Source organism: Cryptomeria japonica, chromosome 9 (genome assembly GCF_030272615.1).
Source record: "Cryptomeria japonica chromosome 9, Sugi_1.0, whole genome shotgun sequence".
Taxonomy (NCBI): Eukaryota; Viridiplantae; Streptophyta; class Pinopsida; order Cupressales; family Cupressaceae; genus Cryptomeria; species Cryptomeria japonica.
The window spans coordinates 23,589,438-23,611,110 of record NC_081413.1 but is presented as its reverse complement, the minus strand read 5'-3'; the positions used below and the strand labels follow the sequence as shown (position 1 = coordinate 23,611,110).

Genomic DNA, 21,673 nt, shown 5'->3' with positions numbered 1-21,673 from the left:
TTAAATATTTGAAATAAATATAAAATAAAACAAGAATATTAACAGTATTTTAAAATACTTTTAGGGAAATTTAGGACCGAAGGGCCAATTCAAAAAGTTTATCAAGGAGGTGCCTGTCCTCATTTTGATTATTATGGGAGTTTTTTTTTGCATCCAATTTTTGGATTTGAGCAGTTTTGTTCAATCTAGGGCATCCAAAGATGAAAACCCTTGGTTTGTTCGGGGTTTGAGAGGACAAAAACCCTTGTAGATTCCACATTTGGAATCAAGGATGAAACCCTTGCTTCCAATGTAGGGTGATTCCATCTGAGAATCACAATTTGTGCTGATTTGTGAAGGATTCAAAGACATTTTTCAATTGCTATAGTGTCGCTACAATGTTTTTTGCAAGTTAAATCATCTTTTCATCACCAAGGCATATTGGGAGGTTTATATATTGAGTTTCAGGATTTTTGGCAAAATTTATGCAAACAAATATTTACCAGTGGTTTGGGAGAGTGATCTTACTAGCTCATCAATTACTTGGGATAGATCTGAGGGGCCATCTTAAGGAAGAAGTTCACTGCCAAATTTCAATATCAAGTCCAAAATCCCTAGCCGCTAGAGATTTCTAGTATTTTCTGATTTTTAGAGGCTGAATTAGAATACCAACATAGAAGCTAGATTTGAGCACTACCATACAAGGAAGGTTACCATCTATGAAGGGTGATTAAGAGCTGATTACAGGATATTTGGGGCAGATTGCACCATTGAGGAGATGCCTTAAATCTGATCATAGCATCAAGCTGGGAACATAATATGTGGTTGACCGTCATTTGGCACAGTTTAGAAGAGATTTATTGCTGAATTTCTGCTTGCTGTTCACTTAAGATTGATTGTTTTATACAACCTATTACTCTTCATTTTGGGTAGAAAGAGTCACAACAATGTTTAGGGCCTCTGAGAGCAAATACTAGCAAAATCCACAACATCATGGAGGCAACAAGGAGGGTTGTAATACTAGAGATACAGTTCACCGACAAACCCTAGTAGATAGATTGCACGAATAGTTGATTGTAAGCTTGTTGTTGAATTACTAGGGCGCTGATTGCACCATACATTGAAGTTGCAGCTGTAATTATGTCCATTTGTAGGGTGTTGCCATCCTTAGGGAACTATATTATCCATTGTCTAAGAATTGTCAGTTAAGACCCAGTGTTTTAGGTTAATTGTAAGTGTGGAACCTATTGTTGCAATTCTCTCACATAAAACCTAAGTTATTAGTCCTAGTACTGATTTGGGTTTGGTTTTGAGTTTGAGAGTTTGGTCAATTATTTTTACGGGGTTGGGTCCAATTTGGGCCCATCCATACAGAAGCATATAAAAACCAGAAATATATACATATTTGCAATTGTAATCAAATTCAAAACTACACCATAGAGCATCTTATTTTATATAATTAAAAACACCCATATGAATAGTCGAATATTTGTCAAACTCAAATATCATGATATAATTAAAGTTAAAAAAATAATAATGTCAAGTGTCAACAATCAGCCATCTTTGATAAAAATTCATCATATTGCTCTTCAAAAATTCCATCATCTCTATACATATTAGATGATGTAGGTGCTAGTAAATGAATACCACAAATAGTGCCATTGGCACAAGCAGCAAAAATCGTTTGGGGAAGTAATCGGCAAACCAAAAGTATTATATTTTTTGAAAAAATTTAAGAAAATGGGAAAAAATAGGATAAAAAAAAAAGTAAAAAAGGAAATAAAACAAAAAAACAATATTTAAAATTTTTTAATGGCATTTCCATCACATAGAGATATATAGAGCAAATAAAATAGGGAGTTAAACCCATGAATTGTAGAAAATAGGATTGTTTGGTTTATATTTATATCTCTAAGTACATTGTATTGCACAAAGCATACTTTATAGTGCATAAATAATAAATATTAAAGTAATTAATGTTATATTTAATGGTCATTTATTTTTATTTTTTTAAGTAAGCATTACCAAGTTGGGGTAGCTCCCTGTATTAAGCATTACCAAGTTGGGGTAGCTCCCTGTATTAAGCTTGAAAGAAAATATTACATCTTTGAGACCTCATCATTGAGGTAAAATCCTAACTTCTTGCCTACATCTGTAAAACTAAGAAACCCAGACCTATCCCTTAAGGATATGTACCATGATTTTATGGGAGATGAAGAAAGCCATCCCTATTCCTAGGTTCATGACCCTTTTTCTGGTATTTTCTGGAAACATTTATGTCCCATTATACTGATAAGTCTTGCAAAATCCTCCTTTTGGATGTTGTTCTGGAAAGCATGCCATGCTGTGTTAGTGACTTGCATTGCCTCTTCCTTAGATTCATCCGCCCTCCATATGAAAAATGCTGCCAGGCATCCAGAAATGTTGCTCTCGTCAACGTTGAAGATAGCGTCTGCAACCTTTGGCCAATTATATTCAACAACAATTTTGTTTCTGATTTGGAATCCTTCCACCTGCGACCCAAGGTCTGAACAATCGGTGTGAAGAAGTAGTTGTATAAATGCCCATCGTGAAAATGATTTTCACCTCCAAGACTGGTTTCAATCATTGACTTGTCTGCATTTTTTATGCCTACATTGCTGCATTTGAATAGCCTCCCACATTTGTTGGTCCAAAGTCTTCGTTCTGCAGAGACATCCCACATCAAATTGGCTTGCCATACTTCTCCAATCTAGTCTGAGTTTCTAGGCTATGTGTTCCCATATATAAATGTGTTCACATGCCTTTACTTTTTAGCATTTTGAGGATAGATTTTCCAAATCTGTATTATAAGGAACCTCTTTCAAGGAATCCATCGTGTCATTCACTCTATATAAATGTGTTCGCATGCCTTTACTTTTTAGCATTTTGAGGATAGATCTTCCAAATCTGTACTATAAGGAACCTCTTTCAAGGAATCCATCGTGTCATTCACTCTCTGGTTCGATGGGTCACACTGATTAGTCAATCCCATCCTTTGTTAATTCAGTTGTTCACATGGGGAAGGTTGGCAGATTCCATCTCCCTCAAAAGTTCCTCCATGAAGGGATGAACACATTTCATACACTATTCTTGTGTGTTTGTAGGTACGTAGAGCATACCTTCCTGCATTTTTTGGATCCAATCTTAGTCCTGAAGATATGGCACTAGACCAAGATGGGATCATATCTTAGGATATCGAGTATCCCACTCCCATCCGCTTTTGGTTCTCTAGCATCTCTTTGTCTATTGTGATGATTCCCTCGAGATCAGGCCATGTACAGATCTCATTGGAGATGCTTTCCCTACAGTTTGAGTCAATACCCATGTTGGTGATGTGATCCATCGCTTGATTTGCTTCTTTGAAGATATGTGCAAAACTATGGTCGTGGAAATCACTCATGATTTCTTTTATCCTAGTCACTGTCTGCATCAACTTCCAATTAGCCATATTGCCTTCCATGACTCTGTTTATAGTAAGCATCGAATCACCTTCAAAATCCACCTCTGTGTATCCTTTATCTTTACATAATTGGAGGCCTTTGGCCAGAGCCTCTAATTCGGCCTCATTGTTTGTGGCCACCCCAATGGACCCATACAATATCCATCATAGTTGCTCACGAAATCCCTAATGATACACCTGATTCCGGCCGTTCCAGGATTCCCTCTGGTGGCATTATCAAAATTAAGTTTGTATCTACCTTTCTTCAGTGGCATCCATTTGGCATCCGCTTTAACATTTGATTTTGTGATATTACAAGTTGTAGGTGGATTAAGAGTGGGCCATACCAATTGTATATCCTTGTCGCATTTGCTAATAAATTCAACCTTCTTATTGATACTTCTAGAGATGTCAGGTTGTCATGCCCTTCCTTTGAGATCTTTCCAAGGTCAAGTTGCACAGGCAAGTGATTAGATAAGGAAATTGGGAGTATCAAGGAAGAAAATAGATGATCTTCTGTTATCTAATATGGTCCTTGTTATCACAAAAGCTCGGACCCTTGCTGAGCTATCAACTTAGCAACCTTGTGAAACATGGAAACAACCCCAAAGTGTGGGACCTTGCGCAAGGGGTCGAATCCCCGAAGAAGGCTGACTTCCTTCTCAATCCAGGTGCAGGTGTTGAACCAACTCAGCACTTCAAAACTTACTCCTAAGCCTATCCTAACAACTTGCAGAGGTAAAGGGAAGAGAGAATTGCTTGAAATAAAAGGAGGTGATGCACCAAGAAGAGATTGTTCCTCTCCCTACTCGAAATGACACGAAAAATCAATTGAAAAACCTAGGAGATGCACAAACTTCAGCTATATGAGTGACCCCAATGCATGTATGGAGGTTAGAATTCGCTGAATGCCAAGAGGGGAGAAGGTTTCCCACAAGTCACACTCAGAAATAAGTTAACACAACATAAATGAGAGAAGAGCCACAAAACATACACCTATGATGAAGGTAAGAAAACATACACAACACACATAAGTTGAAAGAAGGCAAGAATGGTGATTTCAATTAATTATAAGGCCAATGGCCAACTTACAGTTGCAAAATACAGAATAATACAAGAGAAGTGAGAGAGCATAGAATAGCTCAAGCCAGCAAGGAGAGAACCCTTTACAATGAGGCTTAACAACCTTTATATAGAAAATTGGTTACAATAGTGATCATGACCCCCGTATGTCAGTCTGGGAGTGTAGGGAAGTGCATGCACTTGACTTCTGTACATGCAAGCAACCTAGCCATACCCTGAAAAGGCAACCCTGAGAAGGGTGGATTGACTGACCTTCCAAAGTCAGAGCATGTAGACATGACATAACTCATCACAACAAGCATGGCCCTGTACCTCTCTTGATGGAAATCCTGCCAAAAACATTAAATGCACCCCTGTGGCTCCACAAAATAAGGTGCATAAGTCACAAAAGCTGTTGGAGCATTGAAAGCCTTGAGTGTCGATCACGCCATCCGGAAGTGTTGCCAGACGGAAAGAAGCATTTAAAGCCTTGAGTGTCGATCACGCCATCCGGAAGTGTTGCCAGCCGGAAAGAAGCTTGGAAAACTTTGGGGACCTGGGTCACCGAAGTTGGGAAGACTTGGGAACCTGGAGGGTCCGGCAAGACAACACTTCATACTTTATGATTCCATTGTTTTCTCCTTGATCAACTGAGGCAGCGGTGGTCCATAGAACATATCTCTGATCGGTTCTCACTGATGGACCAAGGGTGTCATAAAATGACAACAGTCCCACCAAAAACCGATCCAACCTTTCCGATATGTTTGTAAAACTAATCCTTCTATTGGTCCAAGTGTAGCAACCATTCTTGGGGACATTGTCTATCCATTCGATTTCATTCACGAACCTCTGGAAGTCTAAAATGGTTCTATTAATTCTATTTAGGCCTCCACTTTTCTCTATTAGATCTAGGATCACATTGAAGTCACCTCCAATTATATATTTTTCCATCTCAAATTTGCATATTTGATTCTTAGTTCTTCCCATAGCTTAGCTTTTTCCTTTGTTTGGATGGGTCTATATACATTGATTAAAGGGAATTCAAGGTTTGTGATCTTACATTTCATATTACAAATCATCCACCTTTTGTTTATGTCAACAAGACATGCCTTTATGGAATTAGGGTTCCATAGAATACCGAGTCCATCTACCATTCCTTTCACATCCAAAAAAAGACCATCCCAACACTGCAATACTTTATAAATTTGTCGCCTTCCTCAGCATTGATTTTATCCTGTAACATCATATATTACCTGCTATATTCCCTAACTGGCACTTGACTATATTTCCTGTAAAATTTGCTGGTTGGGTGTGGGTACCCTCCAAAGTTGCCCTAGGTTCACTCAGGATGGAGCTGCAGGCCATAAAGGTACCTTGGACGGCCCTGCAGGAAGACCAGATGCAAACCCAGACCCAAGCTGGAATGGACCCAAACCTGGGACCTCCACCAAGCGGACTGGTACCACAGCATAAAACTAAACTACTGATACTGTGAATAATGTGTAAAATATCTAACTTGAATATTATATAAGGGAATCTTGCACATGTTGTAGCTGTGTTTCATATAACATTGGTGTTATCCTTTAATATTCAGAAGTTTAATTTTATTTTCACTTGTATGGATGAGCAAATAAATTGGGGTCTTATTTCCTGTTGTTTAAAGTGTTGTAGCTATCAATAGTTCTATTATTTCTTTGGACAACATCCAGAGATATCAAATGAGTACTTAAAATCATAATAGGGATGTTACAAGATTGCTCCTGAAATTCCTACATTGGATTCATATGCTGTGCCTTCTGCTAAATATGCCTCTGCTGAACTATGCTAGATGGGTACTAAGAGAGTCTTCAAGTTGCATATTCAATCAATTTAACTAGCGAACTGAGATATTTAGCTTAGTTAGCTGAATATAATTGACTTTCATGATCTATCAAGAATCAATAGATGTAGAAAATGTTGCATAATTCCTGATCAGGACATCCACTTAATTTGATTTGGCAATTGCCAATGAGCCTTTGTGAACAACTTAGTGGAGTTTTCCCTAATATGTTGGTATAGAGTCATAGACATCAAGAAGAATGCAATCATCCAAAGTAGATTGAAATCTAGAATTCTATCTGACAGTTTCTTCTTCAATATGTAGTGGCTTATACGCTGAAGTTGATGTGCAATGACAACTTTGTATACCAAGCCAAGAAAGAAGATCTATTTTTAAAGTATTTTCTCCATGCTGTAGCAAAAAGATGTAAGGTCCTTGCCAAATGGGTTTGAGTTTGTGATATTTTTCAAAGGAAAAATACTGCTAGTGTATTTCTAAGTAGAGCTGAACTTGTTGCAAATCTGAAAATGTGGAGCATTTTGTAATTAGATTGAGTCTTCAACAATGTATCGTGAACCTGTGCATGGGCTTTAGATAAATTTTAGACAAAAGAAATAAGTCTTATCTGGCTCCTTTTGGGGATGAGATGATTGAAGTAGTGACAACAGCTGTTGGATTCTTCTAGGGAGCAAAAGACCCATTTAAAAACCTCAAATGAAAGGTATACTATAGAAACATGGATAGCGCTATCGTGACTATGGCATAATACATTAAGATAAGTGTTCCATTGCTTATTTTGGTTGTGAAAGATCCAATGAGCATGAACCAACAAGTTAACTACCTCAGTTTGACCATTAGTTTGTGGGTGAAAGGATGTTTGACATGGTCCTCATACTTGCCAATATTAGATAATATGTCATTGAGGTATATGCTACCATAAACTTTTGCAAACATATCATTTAGTATTCTCATGGTTGTTGTTGGAGCATTGTTAAGAATAAAAGGCATAACTAGCAACTCATAAGGACAATGTTTTATTTGCAAACATTTTAATGTTGTACACGGACCTGATGGTATCTTGAAGATGGATCAGTTTTACAGAAATATTTGACATCTTAATACTTCTGTATGAGATTATCAATCCAAGAAGTGGGTAGCTATTTATTATCGTTTTCTATTTAAATGCTCTATAATATGCAAGTCTCGACAATCTCCATTCATTTTGTTCTTTTTTACATGCAATTAAAGTTGTTGTGATCATATAGAGAATTTCCTGGACAAATCTAATTTTGTTCAAGAATCTTATGTAACTGCTTCTCCATCTTTGCACTCTTAATTGAGATAGTAGGATTGCACATTAAGAATGAATAACTTGGAACCAAATCAAAGTTGATTAGATGGTTCCAAAGGAGGTAGTCTGCATGTTCCATAGAAATGTGGACACACATCAGTGACAGCTTGACCGAAGGAGGCATTTTCCCTATGTTATCATCTTTAGCTTGGTGAGCAACAAAGTTTTGAGCTTATATACCAAGTTCAGGAACTATCATCTGTATAGGTGGAGACAACTCTGAAATGGAAAATTCACAAATATTTAAGAAAATTTCAGTTCAGAGAGTGAAATAGCTTATAAATCAAATATATTTGTAACTTTAATTTCTGGGTTAAATGGATGAGGTTGGCTTGAATGTAAGCTTGCAGAGAAATAGAATTTTGAACTATAGAAAAGAAAAGATAATAATAAACATCCGGATAGGGTCAGACTGTTCTGGTATGTATAAAAGTTACAGATCGAATAGGATCTGGATGAGATCTGGTTTTGTTTGGTAAATATGGTGTTAAGAACTTGTTGATATTTACTTGTCTTACTGCATTCTTTTTAGAAAGTAAAGGGATTTTGGGAGAAGATGAAGAAGTGAGTTCTCATGCTTTCCCACTCTTCTGAGTTCTGTAGGTGGGACAGTTTATCTCAATTGATTAGGTTTTTCATTTTGGATTTAAGTATACTTGTGAATATAGCATTTTATTCCCAACATTATAAGGAATAATAAATAGGATTTTATTCCAACATTGTAAAGATCAGGAAATCATTTACATCTTACCAATCTTGTGGAAACCTGTATCTCTTGTTTTGTACATTAAATCTTGTTGTTTTGTCTGCCATTTCAAGATATAACAATATATTCAGTTAACAAGCTTATGTTTATTATGTTTATGATTTGTTTTCTCTTGTCAGTACTGACTGCTTGATTGTTCAAACACAAATTATCTTTGGAATGAATATCTGGTAGACAAACCACACTAATAACTTGCACATTTTTGTGGACTTCATCAGGAGATTTATTTTTTAGCGAGCTTTTATCAATGTGTAATCTCACCTCTGATATTCAGGTATTGCTTTTTGTAGGGGCTACGCCTAAGGGAGTTCTTAAGGTTATGGGTGTCCAAGGGCTTACTATCTATCACGTGAAAAGCCATTTACAGGTTCATGCAATTCATTTTTTGATGTCTTTCATAGTGTACAATGGCTTTATGTCTCTGTGTATATATTTGCATGTTTAGAAATTTTTGTTTATCTGACGATATATGTGATCTTCAGAAATATCGACTAGCAAAGTACATTCCAGAGTCAGTAGAAGGTAAACAGTGTTCATGCTCTAAAATTTAAAATCTGTAGGTCAAATAAACTGTTTTTGTTGACTGTTTTAGTGATCCTTATATTTTTCTTGACTTCACATTACAGGTGGAAAATCTGATAAGAAAAAGGGCAGTGAGCTAGTTTCAAAACTGGAAGCTACATCGTAAGTTAATCCATACTTTTATAAGCTTTAAAGAATTTGAAAGGAAAATAACATGAAGTACCAAGAAAGAACTAATCAATGAGCAATTGTTTGAAGGTAGAATATTACCATAAAAATGAGAAGCAAAATCAAGAGCAAGCACAACTTAATCCAAGAAGGAGACACAAGATTTGTAAGGGGAAAAAGCAAAGAAAAAAACCCCATGATTATGAAGATGGCATAAAGCCTAAGAAAATACAATGAGAGAGAGAGAATGAGCTTAGCGTAGAAATGCTTCCATTGAAGAAAAGAGAGAGGCACCTCAAATATATAGAGGTGAGAGAGGAGTTGCAAATGTAACTCCCAAGTCTAAGGATGCCATCTATCATCCTATGTGTGTGCAAAGTGTTACAATCCTCATAAGGAGGAAAAACTAATATTCCACATATTTGGAATAAATTAAATGAGTTGTGAGAACTCAAATAAGACAAAAGGCTTGTAGAGATCCCTTAGGAATATTCCTACAAGTAACAACTAAAAGGAAACTAACTTTACCAAGTAAAGATTAATTCCTAACACCCCCCCTTAAGCTTTGCTTGGGGAGTTTACATCAAAACCTTCAATGGGTTGCAAACCAAGAATTTTACAATGAAATTGGAACTTCTATTTACAAAGTGATCTGAAATAAATATCTGTATCTTTTATCTTCATCTTTACAATACAAAATAGAAATTTGCTTGTCTTCAATTTGATCTGTAATGGAATATTGTCAAAGAGTAATGAGGTAGCCCCAAGTCTTGAGGTAATCTTGTTAGCCATCAAGCTTCTTTGAATATTGTTACAACCTTTATTCCAACTTTTGTAGAACCAAGAGAAGTAGATTGATGATGTTCACTATACTATGAGATAGCACCTAATACAACAAGAAAACAATATCCACAAGTAGATCTCCCTCTAGATTTTAATTAAAATGTCATTTTAAAATAAATTCACAATTTGCATAATAAAATAAACCAACATGAAGAGTACCATTTAACAAAATTTAGAATTCTCTTTGTCACTCAAAATGGGATTGAAGAGGTTTAGAGATGAATCGATAAACTAAACCAAATGCTTCCTTTCCATTACACCAATGTGATGAGGTTTATAGGGAATGGATAGCTCATGATCAACACCAAAATTATTTTAAACAACCATTGAAAGCATTATTGAGATATGCCTTATTATAATTAATTCTAAGAATTATGAGTTTAAAATCATATTGTGTAATGTCCCCACTTTGAAATAAAATAAAATAATAAATGATAATAATAAAATTAAAATATTGAAAATTAAATTAAAATATAAAATAATATAATTAAATACAATTAATGAAAAATTAATTAAGTTAATGAAAAGTCAAAAGAAATGAAAGGAAAAGTTGCGACTCCCTCAACAATGAGATATAAAAGGGAGAAGAGAACCTCTTATGAGATATAAAAGGGAGAAGAGAACCTCATTTGAGAGGGGGGATAATTTGGAAATGAGAAGTGCAGATAGATCTGATTTAAATAATAAGTGCAGATTTGATTATGAGAGGTTGTGTCCCTTTCAAAGGGCAGAAATGATGAAGAGTTGCACTCTTTCAAAGGGTGCTAATGGTGAAAGGGTGTGTCTCTTGCCAAAGGGCATACATGATGAAGAGGTGTGACCTCTCCCTTTCATTGAGAGATATAAAGGAAAGGAATCAAAAACATCTAGTAAGATCATCATGGATCAGATCAGATCAAAACTGTTATTAATTTACAGGCAGTAACATCCTTGTTCTTAGTGGTATGCATGGGGACGTTTTTAATAAGTATGCTTAATATATGAAGCCCAATAATGTTCTTATACAGATTTAAGAGATACTCATATGGACTGCAATATGTATGACAGTCACTTAATTTCATATATATATTCATAATACATAAGAAATATATATACTTATAATCTAAATCATGTTATTGCTTTTTGTATTTAAGAAGATGGGAATGAGATGTTCCAAAGAGGGGGCAGTCTAAATCCAAGCAATAGGTTAAGTCCCAAGATAGGGTGGGGATCAGCGACCCATAAGCCTTGAGGGTATAGACCCAAGATAGGTAAGGGCTTGGATTTGTAAACTTTGAGGGAACCTATTGTAGTTGGTCTCTAAGCGCTTTGGTAACATATGTAAACCCTTCGTAGCAAGGTTTGATATCTATATTAAGAACTATGAATAATGAAATTAATCAGCTAATGAGTGAAAATAGATAAGCACTTTTTAATAACTTATTGAAGAATATCTATCAATTTTAGTATATTTAAATAGATTAGGTAGGGTACATTACATATTGCCTTTCAACAAATATAAAAAATTCAGCATAGTAATTTCAAGAACATGATCCAAGAGATCCAAGTTCAAAATCATCAATAAATGTAAGTGCATACCATAATTTGGATGGAGATATTCTCCACGAGTCCCAAAAAGGTTACAATGAAAGAGGTGCAACTAAAGTGCCCTCCATGGTTAACTTTATAGAAAGGGCTACCTACACATCTTACCAAACATGCATCTAAGTGCATACAAATAGATGGTATAATACCATATTAGAAATTTTGCAACAAGGCAAAATTGATAGCACTACATGCTAATCCTTGAAATCAATAATAAAACTAATTAGGCAAAATTGTGAGTAAACTCATAATACTTGAACAAATTATAATTGACCATTAGCAATGATTTTATATGCTTTGGATCAAACATGTAACAAAATGTTTATACAAATCAATTTTATAATCTTGACAAAGCTTACCAATTCAATTTTATTTGCATTGGAAGAAAAATACCTCCTTTGATTAAAAGAGGGGTAAAAAATGGCTTTGATTAAAAATGCAATAATAACTTTTAAAAATAACAAATTATTATTTGTTTTTAAAATGAACATTTTTAAAAACTTTAATTTTATTCAAATAAACTTAAAAAAATAAAATTTAAATCTTTAATAATAATAACATAAAACTATTTACATTAAAAAAACTTTATTAAAACACTGTATATATTAAAAAACTTTAGTATTAAAAAAAATCATAAACTTTTTTTAAACTTTTAAACTTTTTAGTGTTTTTATATATATTAGAACTTTATTAATAAGCTTATAAATTGTAACTTCATGGAAAATTGACTTAGTACAAGCATAATACGTGGAGGATTTAAAACCTTTTTAAATATAAACCTATTAAACTTTATCCGTGAAGGATTTAACCTTTGTAAACTTGAATGAATTGTAAGAAACGTATGAGATGAACTGAAGGATATCACAACTGTAGAAAGAAGAGGTTTGAAAAAACACTTGAAGTACGCTACAAACAACATGAAGATGCCTCAATTTGAGAAGATACGTTACAAATAGTAATCCACTTATAAAACTTTATTCTAATGTATGTAACTTGTATCCAATGTATTAATTTTTTTTTTAGAAAACTGTGGAAAAACGTAACAAAAAGATAGAGCTGGGAACTAAATATGAATGCGTTACAGAGAAATAAATAAATGCGTTACAAGTAGAAACAAAGATGTAAATTGTAAAGATACAGACATAAACGTTATGTTAAAGAAGTCGTTATAGAATGACAAGACAATATGACAAGACAAAGATGTGAGGGCAGGGAGAGAATAAAGTGATAAAATTTGGGGAGAATAATGCTTGCAGAGACGTTATACAGGAATGGTCAGGGAGTGTTACAGAGACAAAGACCACGTAAGGCAAACAAAACAGTCTTAAAAAAACTGCAGGAATAATTATAGAGAATGGAACAAAGAAGGCACAGAGATGCTAGAAAGACCATGCAAGGTAAACAAAATGCAGAATCCACAGAGGCGTTATGCTTAGTGCAAATGCATTATAAACTACAAATAAGTTATGACTTCAGAGAAACTCAATGATCTGAATACAAACTTGTTATATTGAATATGATAAGGAGAGACAAAGCCTATACGCAAAACAGATTAAGAATGAAAACCCACGCAAACTACACCAAATATAAACACAGAGATTAGAAGAGATTAATGCTAGATGACAATAAACATGCATAGAGATAACAAAAACTTCAACTTTACCAAATATGAATACAAAAAAGAAAACTAGAATAGCTGTAAGCGAGAAAAAAGTTAGATCCTGCAAACAAAGTCGAGATTCAATTTAATGATGAAACAGTTTTGGTGGCAAGCCTTTTGTTAACGAAAAATAAACTAAAGAATATAGGTTAAGAGGTTAGAAACAGAGCTTTGGTGGCAAGCAAGCCTTCCAAAACGAAAATAAACTTTAAACTAAAATTAAAAAAGAGGATAAAACTGCAAGTTTGAAAAAAAATTAAAACTGAAATCAAAACTTGCACAAGTAAGAAAAAAAATTGATGAAAGAAAATCTAAGCTAAAACTCTTCTCCTCTTTCCTCTAAGAGAGTGCTCCAATAGATGATGGTAATCCTTCAACAATACAAGCTCAATAAATGATTAGTAGAAAACTGCTCTGATACCATGAAAGGAAAATAACATGAAGTACCAAGAAAGAACTAATCAATGAGCAATTGTTTGAGGGTAGAATATTACCATAAAAATAAGAAGCTAAAATCAAGAGCAAGCACACCATAATCCAAGGAGGAGACACGAGATTTGTAAGGGGGAAATAGCAAAGAAAAACCCCCCATGATTATGAAGATGGCATAAAGCCTAAGAAAATACAATGAGAGAGAGAGAATGAGCTTAGCATAGAAATGCTTCCATTGAAGAAAAGAGAGAGGCACCTCAAATATATAGAGGTGAGAGAGGAGTTGCAAATGTAACTCCCAAGTCTAAGGATGCCATCTATCATCCTATGTGCATGCAAAGTGTCACAATCCTCATAAGGAGGGAAAACTAATATTCCACATATTTGGAATAAATTAAATGAGTTGTGAGAACTCAAATAAGACAAAAAACTTGTAGAGATCCTTTAGGAATATTCCTACAATTAAGTTATTGACAAATTAAAGGAAATTAACTTTACCAAGTAAAGATTAATTCCTAACAATTACATTATTCTTGCTTGGTTTCTCCAGGACACATCATGAAGCAATCCTGAGTAGTAAAAATTTTCTGCTTAATTCTGTACAATTTGGGTGTAATTAAACAACTTGTTCAATAGAATACAGTTCAAATATTTTATATTTTCTCTGTGATATTTTATCAAGCATACACTTTGGTGGTCCTTGTTTCTGACTTTGACCTGTTGAAGGCTATATAGAGGCTTGATGGCACCAATTATATTGGACATTGTAGCAAGCTATAAATCCCTTCTTTGATGGTGCATTGCATTGCACATGTAAACATGTTTTTTCCTCCTGAAAGAGTATACAGCCTGCAGAATATCAAGAAAATCATTGTTTTACTGTTGAAATTTGGGACTTAAGATGCATCAATAATTATGACCTTAAAGGAGCATTATTCTGATCATTAACCAAGATCTTTTTATACCGATTCTCATCTACAAAAACTCTCACGAGTCTTAGTAGTACCTTAAAGTGAATGTTGTGCCCTTGGAATACTGCAAGGAATAAATAAATCTGGTGAAGGAAGACAGCTAGACTCTCATGAGTATTATTAGTATTAAAATAATATTGTAATAATTCTATAATTGTCATCTTGGTCATTTAGTTAGTTTTTAGAAACTTGCTTTTATATCTCGTCTTTAGTTAGTTTTAGGAAGTTTCCTTTCTGTCTTTCATGTTTCTATTCTTGATTGTTTCTGTTATGGAAAGATCTCTTGTAATATCTACCTAAGGAGCCTTTGTCTCCTTTGTAATTAATATACAACGAATTATCATTTCATGTTATCAGAGTGGGGAAAGATCTCTTGATGTTATTTTTTTAAAAATGTGGTTACCTGGAATTTATTTTCAGAAGTTTTTACAATTTTTTTATGAAAAATTGTGGTGGTGTTGTTACCTAAATTGTTTTTCAGAAGTTTTGATGAATTTTTAAATAAAAGTGTGGTTTTTTCCTAAATTTTTTGTAAGAAATTTTCAGAAGGGATTTTTGAAAAAAATTTGATAGTTTTATTGAAGATTTTGAAGGCATTTCCTGAAGGGTTTTTGGCTGTCTTTCTGTTCGTGTGTTCTTTTTCTCTGCCAGAGGGTTTTCTGATTTTTTTCCACAAAAAATCATTTTCTAGGTTTTCTAATTTCTGCTTTTCCAAAAAAAATCATGGAGGGGTTTTGCATGATTTTTAAAAAAAAATTTGTGGTCATGGGGTTTTATCATTTTTTTACAAAATGAAAGTTTTTTGCCGATATTTTCACAAAATCGTATGTGATTTCAACATTACATCAAGGGTTTGACAATTTTTTCCACAAAATTGTGGTTTCTTGCATCTTGTTTTTGGGTTGTACCTAGGGTTTGATGGGTTTTTTACAAAATCGTGAGTGTTGCTTCTTTTGACGATTTTTGGCAAAATCATGTTCTTTCAAACCTGTGAAGTATTTGAGCAGCTAATCTCAGTGTCTCTGGATAAAGGGAGGGATGGCTTTGCTACCCAAAATCATGTTGGAAGGATTGTGGTAAACCTGGTCATATCCAAAATTTTTGTAGAACTAGGGAGGGTCTCAGTAGCGGGCTCATGTTGCAAAGCGTTCTGAGAAGGGGCACCCTTCTATGCATACGTGGCCAATGACCTACAAATTATGTCACATCTTCTATAGGGTAGTTAGTAGAATGATCGTTAAGGGAGGGTATTAAAATAATATTGCAATATTTTCTATAATGGTCATCTTGGTCATTTAGAAACTTCCTTTTATGTCTTTCGTTTTTAGTTAGTTTTAGAAAGTTTTCTTTATGTGGTTCGTGTTTCTATTCTTGATTGTTTCTGTTATGGAAAAACCTTCTTGTAATCTCTATATAAGGAGCCTTCATCTCCTTTGTAATTAATATACAACAAAGTATCATTTCAAGTAGTAGAAGAAAGCGGATGATAAATGCATGGGCCAATAAAATAATCATTAGATGGATTAGGATTGGGATTCATTGCTGCTGCCATTTCTTATCTTGTCCTCTTTTCGTTTTCCTCATCAAAACTGGTAAGTAGGGCATCCATTTTTATCTTGATCTCATTGGACACATTAGGACCAGTGTTCCACGGGGACACGTCCCCCCCCCCCCCCCCCCTTTTGGCCGTGTCTTGAAGACAGGGACGCGACATCCAGCCACCGCCACCCAAACGCCGTCGGAGACGGGGAGACGTCTGGGTGTCTCCCCGTCTCTTGAGAGACGTGCAGACATCTCTTGAGGGATGGGGAGACGCCCAGACATCTCCCGTCACCCCCACATAAATGCAGTGTTTAAAATTAAATTTTTTTTAAAAAGTGACTTTTATGGGGGTTAAGGGGTAACCTAATTGGACGTGGGCCCCACCCTTTTCCCCAAAACAACACAAAACCATGTTTTTGGTTGATTTCACTCTTATTTTGAAAGACTGATTTTTTTTCCAGCAAGCTGAAGAGGAGGAAAAACTTGTAGAAGATTGATTGAAGGGGTGAGAAAAGTGATTGCAAGTGTGATAGAAGCGAGAAGAAGCAAGAAGAAGAGGAGGAAGAAGATTCTATTGCATTATGGAGAGATTTTTCAAGCACAAGGTAGGGTTTTTCTTGTTTTTTTGGTTTTATTTTCTGATTTTCAATGTCATTTTTGGTTCTTTGCTTGTTTAGCTTTAAATTTTTTTTTTCCTATTCATCTCAAAATGAGATTTGATGTTGAATCTTGAGGGAAAAATGATGAATGAATCATTCATCATTTTGCCCTCAAGATTCAACATCAAATTTTTTTATTTTTATTTTTATTTTGAGAAATGCAGTGTCAATTTCACAATGAGCTCCCAAGGCATGAGTGAGGATGAGATGGAAATCCATTCTCATAGTGAGAATGATTCAAAATTTGAACCTGAAAATGAGGGGGGTGACCATGGGGCTGATCCTGGAGCCCAATCTAGTTCTATGGCGAGTGCACCAGCTAGTACAGGTTGCCCTTCAGAGTTGTTGGCACCGTATGCTAGGGGTCCTTTTGATCCTAAGTCTCCTCTCAAACAGTTTGCTTCAAGTATATCAATACAAGGCACATCACATTCAAGTGGGGGAACAAAGAAGTGGAAGTGCAACATTTGTGACGCTGAATGGTCTGGTAGCATTAGTAGGGTGAATGCACACTTTCTTTTTTGGAGAGGAAAAGGTGTGAGACATTGTAAGTTTTTGGAGGAAGCTAAAAATATACAGTACAAAATTGAGTTTAACAGGCTTTGGGGGGTTCCAGATGACGCAAATATTTTGATGCCTACTACTTTGTCTGCTAGGGCAGCCCTTCAACATAGCTAGAATCTGCCACATGCTTCTCATGCTTCGCAGATGGGAGGAATGATGTTTGGATCTGCATCCACTTACACTTCTAGTGCCGCTAGGGCAGGGAAACGTAGGTTGTAGACACCACAAAGTAACCCCATTGTTGATATGTTTAATGTGCAGCTAAGAGATGAGATAGATGAATCCATTGGCAAGTTCTTCTTTGCCATTGGCATTCCATTTCATGTTACACGGTCTCCTTATTATAGGGAGATGATGGCTAAGGTGGCGAAGGGAGGACCATCTTATGTGCCACCAGAGGAGACGAAAATGAGGACCTCGATCTTGGATAAATGCTATTCCAAGATCAATATTTTGATGGAGAAGATGAAGGCATGTTGGGTGGCTGCGGGGTGCAACATAGTTATGGATGGGTGGACGGATATTAGCCATCGTCCACTCATCAACATCATGGTCACATGTGCAGAGGGCCCATACTTCCTTAGAGCAGTTGATTGTACATGGCATCGTAAAGATGCTGATTTCCAGTTTCAGTTCTTCAGGGAGGCTATTGAGGAGGTTGGGCCACAAAATGTGGTCCAAGTAGTGACAAATGCAGCCCATGTGTGTAGAGCAGTAGGGAGACTCATTGAGGCAGCCTATAGACACATTTGGTGAACCCCATGTTGTGTGTATGCCATGAACAATGCACTCAAGGACATGGGGAAGATTGATTGGATTAGAGGAGTGGTCACCGATGTGAGAGAGATGTGCAGATGTTTATTTGCAATCACCACACTTTACATGCACTCTTCAGGACCTTCGCGAAGGAGTTCTTGAAACCAGTTGAGACCAGATATGTATCCTATTTCGTTCTCTTGGAGAGAATGATTGAGTTGCAAGAGGCATTGCAACTCATGGTTATGACTAATGAGTGGAATAGGTGGGTTGAGGCCAAGACAGAGTAGGGGAGAAGGGTGAAGGAGATAGTGAAGAGTGATGTGTTTTGGACTAATACGAAATACATTGTCTCCATCATTTCTCTAGTATTCCAGGTGATCAAATATGGGGATGGGGATGCACCTAACCTTGGAGAGGTGTATGAGTGCATTGACTCTATGCTTGACCAGATGAGGGTTGTTGTGCGAGTGAAGGACCCCTCTCTAGCATTCTACAATGAGCAAATCTGGCCTATCATTCAATGTAGATGGGACAAGTTGAACACTCCCTTGCATATGGCTGCCTTTGCCTTGAATCCTAAGTGGTGCAAGGCTAGACCGGGTAGAGTGACATCGATTCAGGATGATGAGGTGAAGGCGGGTTTCTTTAGGTGCGTAGAGAAGATGTTTGATTCCAGAGATGCCGACACAATTCGCACTGAGTGGGGAAGATTTGCCACTCTTAGAGGTTATTTACATGCGGCAAAGATGGATATAGAAACTATGGCACAAAGGACCCACTTTTGTGGTGGAATTGTCATGGCCCAAAATCTTTGACCACCACTCTAGCCATCTGTCTGCGTATAGCTTCATCCACTCTCTTAAGAGGAACAAACTTACCTCTAAGAGAGCAGAGAATCTTGTGGCTATACACAGTGCTTTGTGTCTCATGGACCGCAAGACACTTGTGTACAAGGAGAGTCCAGCGGCACAATGGGATGTAGAGCCAGAGGAGCCTTCACAGATTGATGAGGATGATCCTACCACTTTAGATGCAGGGCTAGTTGGTGTGAGCTTGAGGGATCTTGATCTTCACAAGTCCAATAGTTCCACTGAGGAGGAATTCGCAGATGATCAGAGGCCTCCATTAGCTACATTTTGAGTTTTGTCATTTTGTCTTTGACTCTAGTCTCTTTTGTAATGCTATTGCTATTAGTATTTGTATTTGGCTACTCATTGTAATGATGAATCATGTAATCATCTTTATTATTATAGACTTTGCAATGGTTTTTGATATAATAGAAATCTCCAATTTGACAATTTCATTTGTCAAATTTTATTTAGCAATTAGCAATTAGCATTGAAGAAATCTTGGTATTTAGATTTAGTATGTCAAATTTCCTATAATTTCATTTGAAATGTAATTCTTATACCATTATACTGTCATACATCTTTTCAAAACTAGTTTTTCAAGTACTATATGTATATGTATAACTATATCAGCACCACCACCCCGCCGTCCCCAAACTTAGGCCCTTGGCGTTGATGGATAGCGTCAGTCGGATCCTACAAAACCCGACTTTGCCATCAAATGTGTGAAGGGCCTTTTGGCCTTACACATTTAATGTTTGACTTTTATACATTTCCGATTTTCTTATTTAATGAAATGGTTTGTTTAAAGATAACTAATATATATATATATATATATATATATATATATATATATATATATATATATATATATATATATATATATATATATATATATATATTCCGCCACCTTAGAAGATGTTCCCATTATATTATATCCGATTTCTAATATAGACAAAGAGACGTGATGGTTTACAAGAAGAGGACTATTGGAATAATTGCGTTGCTTGGATGATCACTTAATACGGGTATAAGGTTCGGTTCACTTCTGACTTCTAAGGTGATTTGAAAGATAGATATTTTTCATCAGATCGGATTATCATCCTTCAGCAGTTTCGATATAATTCTTCAGCAGTTCGTGTTCTTCTCCTTCAGATCGACTCCTTGTGCTGCAGTGTGCTCTCATCCTTAAGACATTTAAATTGATATTGAAATCAGATTGATCTAGATAGATCATCTATTGGCATTAATACTGCACTGTGATTTGTATACAGCAGTCTAGGAGAATCTATATCATCATATAGCTTCAAAGAGTAAAGCAGATTCATTGTAACAACATCTTGTCTATCAATATATATAAAAGAACTTCGTTGCTGGGTTTTTCACCTTCAAGAGGAAGGTTTTCCCAGGGTAAATTCTGAGAATTTGTTTTTTAACTTACTGTCTCTTAATCTGATCATTAAATTTAACACTTGGTACCCCCGTCCCGGAAACCCGTCCCCTCATCCCCAATGCTCGTGGAACACTGATTAGGACACAACTGCACATCACGTATAGGCAGCCAAACACTGTGGTAGTTTCCTGTTGCTACCATATGTTGAACCTGCCATTGCTGATTTTAAAATAGGAAAAGTCAATTAGGGTTATAGAAAAAAAATGAAAAGGTAAACATTTATAGGATTAAATAAAATGAAACACTATATTGAGGGTTATGAACTGAGAAAAAAGGAAAAAATTGAGTAGCATAACACCTTGGTTTTTAGCATGTGTCATTTCAAAAAAGAAAGGACACATGCCTTTTTCATATCCACTCTAAACTCGAGTGAATCTTCAAATATGTTTTCCAAACACTCCTCTCAGCATTCCAAACCCTTCTTCTCTTAGGTCGTTTTGTGAATCTACAACTTTGCTAGTTGAAAACAATTAAAAAATGAACCCAAAAATAAATTTGGGTGCGTGTATTTTATATTTTTGTTATAGTAGAGTCTGATCCAGAAAATTGCAAGTTCAACAGAATTTTTTTGTGAGTATTTTATAGTTTGTAATTAATTTTTAAGTTCAAACTTGAAGTCAAACTATGAAGTAATGCACTATGTGGTATGCATTGTAACCAGCGATCTCATAAATTCAAAATTAATAAAATAAATCCATCTTTCAAAATTCATTATCATGAAAAAAATATAACACAGAATGATTATCAAGATATTTGATATTAAACTTGGAGCGAAAGTCTTCTTAAATAAGGATTCAAAACGCTTTATCCAAATAGGATTAGAGTGGCAACTAATAGGATAAGACCAAACTAATAAAGTGAAAGAATAAAGAATATAACTAAAGTCTATCCTAAAGACTAAATTTACCATTATATACTAAATATTACAATAATACTTTAATATTCATGGTATACAATTTCATTTACTCTGTGTGTGCACACACATGCGCTTTTGGTTTGGATTTATATATAAAAATATCAGTTATTTCATTTATTTTTAAAATTTTTCTGCATATTTTGGGTTCTTGATTTTTTCCCAATTTAATATCAATCAATTAAAAAAGGTCTTTATCTTCTAGTTTGCTAATTTATTCCTGCGAAAGATTTTTGCGGCTGTGTCCGTAGGATTACAACTCGTGATAAATTGGAACAAGATTGCATATGTCAAGGAAAATCAGGAAAATAATCTACA

General features: G+C 35.3%; 1 protein-coding gene across 4 annotated transcripts in view; it reads left to right on the top strand.

The window, feature by feature from the left end:
- LOC131053083 (protein PHOSPHATE STARVATION RESPONSE 3) overlaps positions 1–21,673 on the top strand; it is a 101,500-nt gene that overhangs the window by 13,529 nt on the left and 66,298 nt on the right. For all 4 annotated transcript variants that reach the window (XM_057987686.1, XM_057987685.2, XM_057987688.2 and 1 more), the window contains 3 exons: positions 8,728–8,804; positions 8,920–8,959; positions 9,064–9,121. In XM_057987686.1, the coding sequence (XP_057843669.1) occupies positions 8,728–8,804; positions 8,920–8,959; positions 9,064–9,121 (175 nt within the window). The remainder of the gene's footprint in view (positions 1–8,727; positions 8,805–8,919; positions 8,960–9,063; positions 9,122–21,673) is intronic.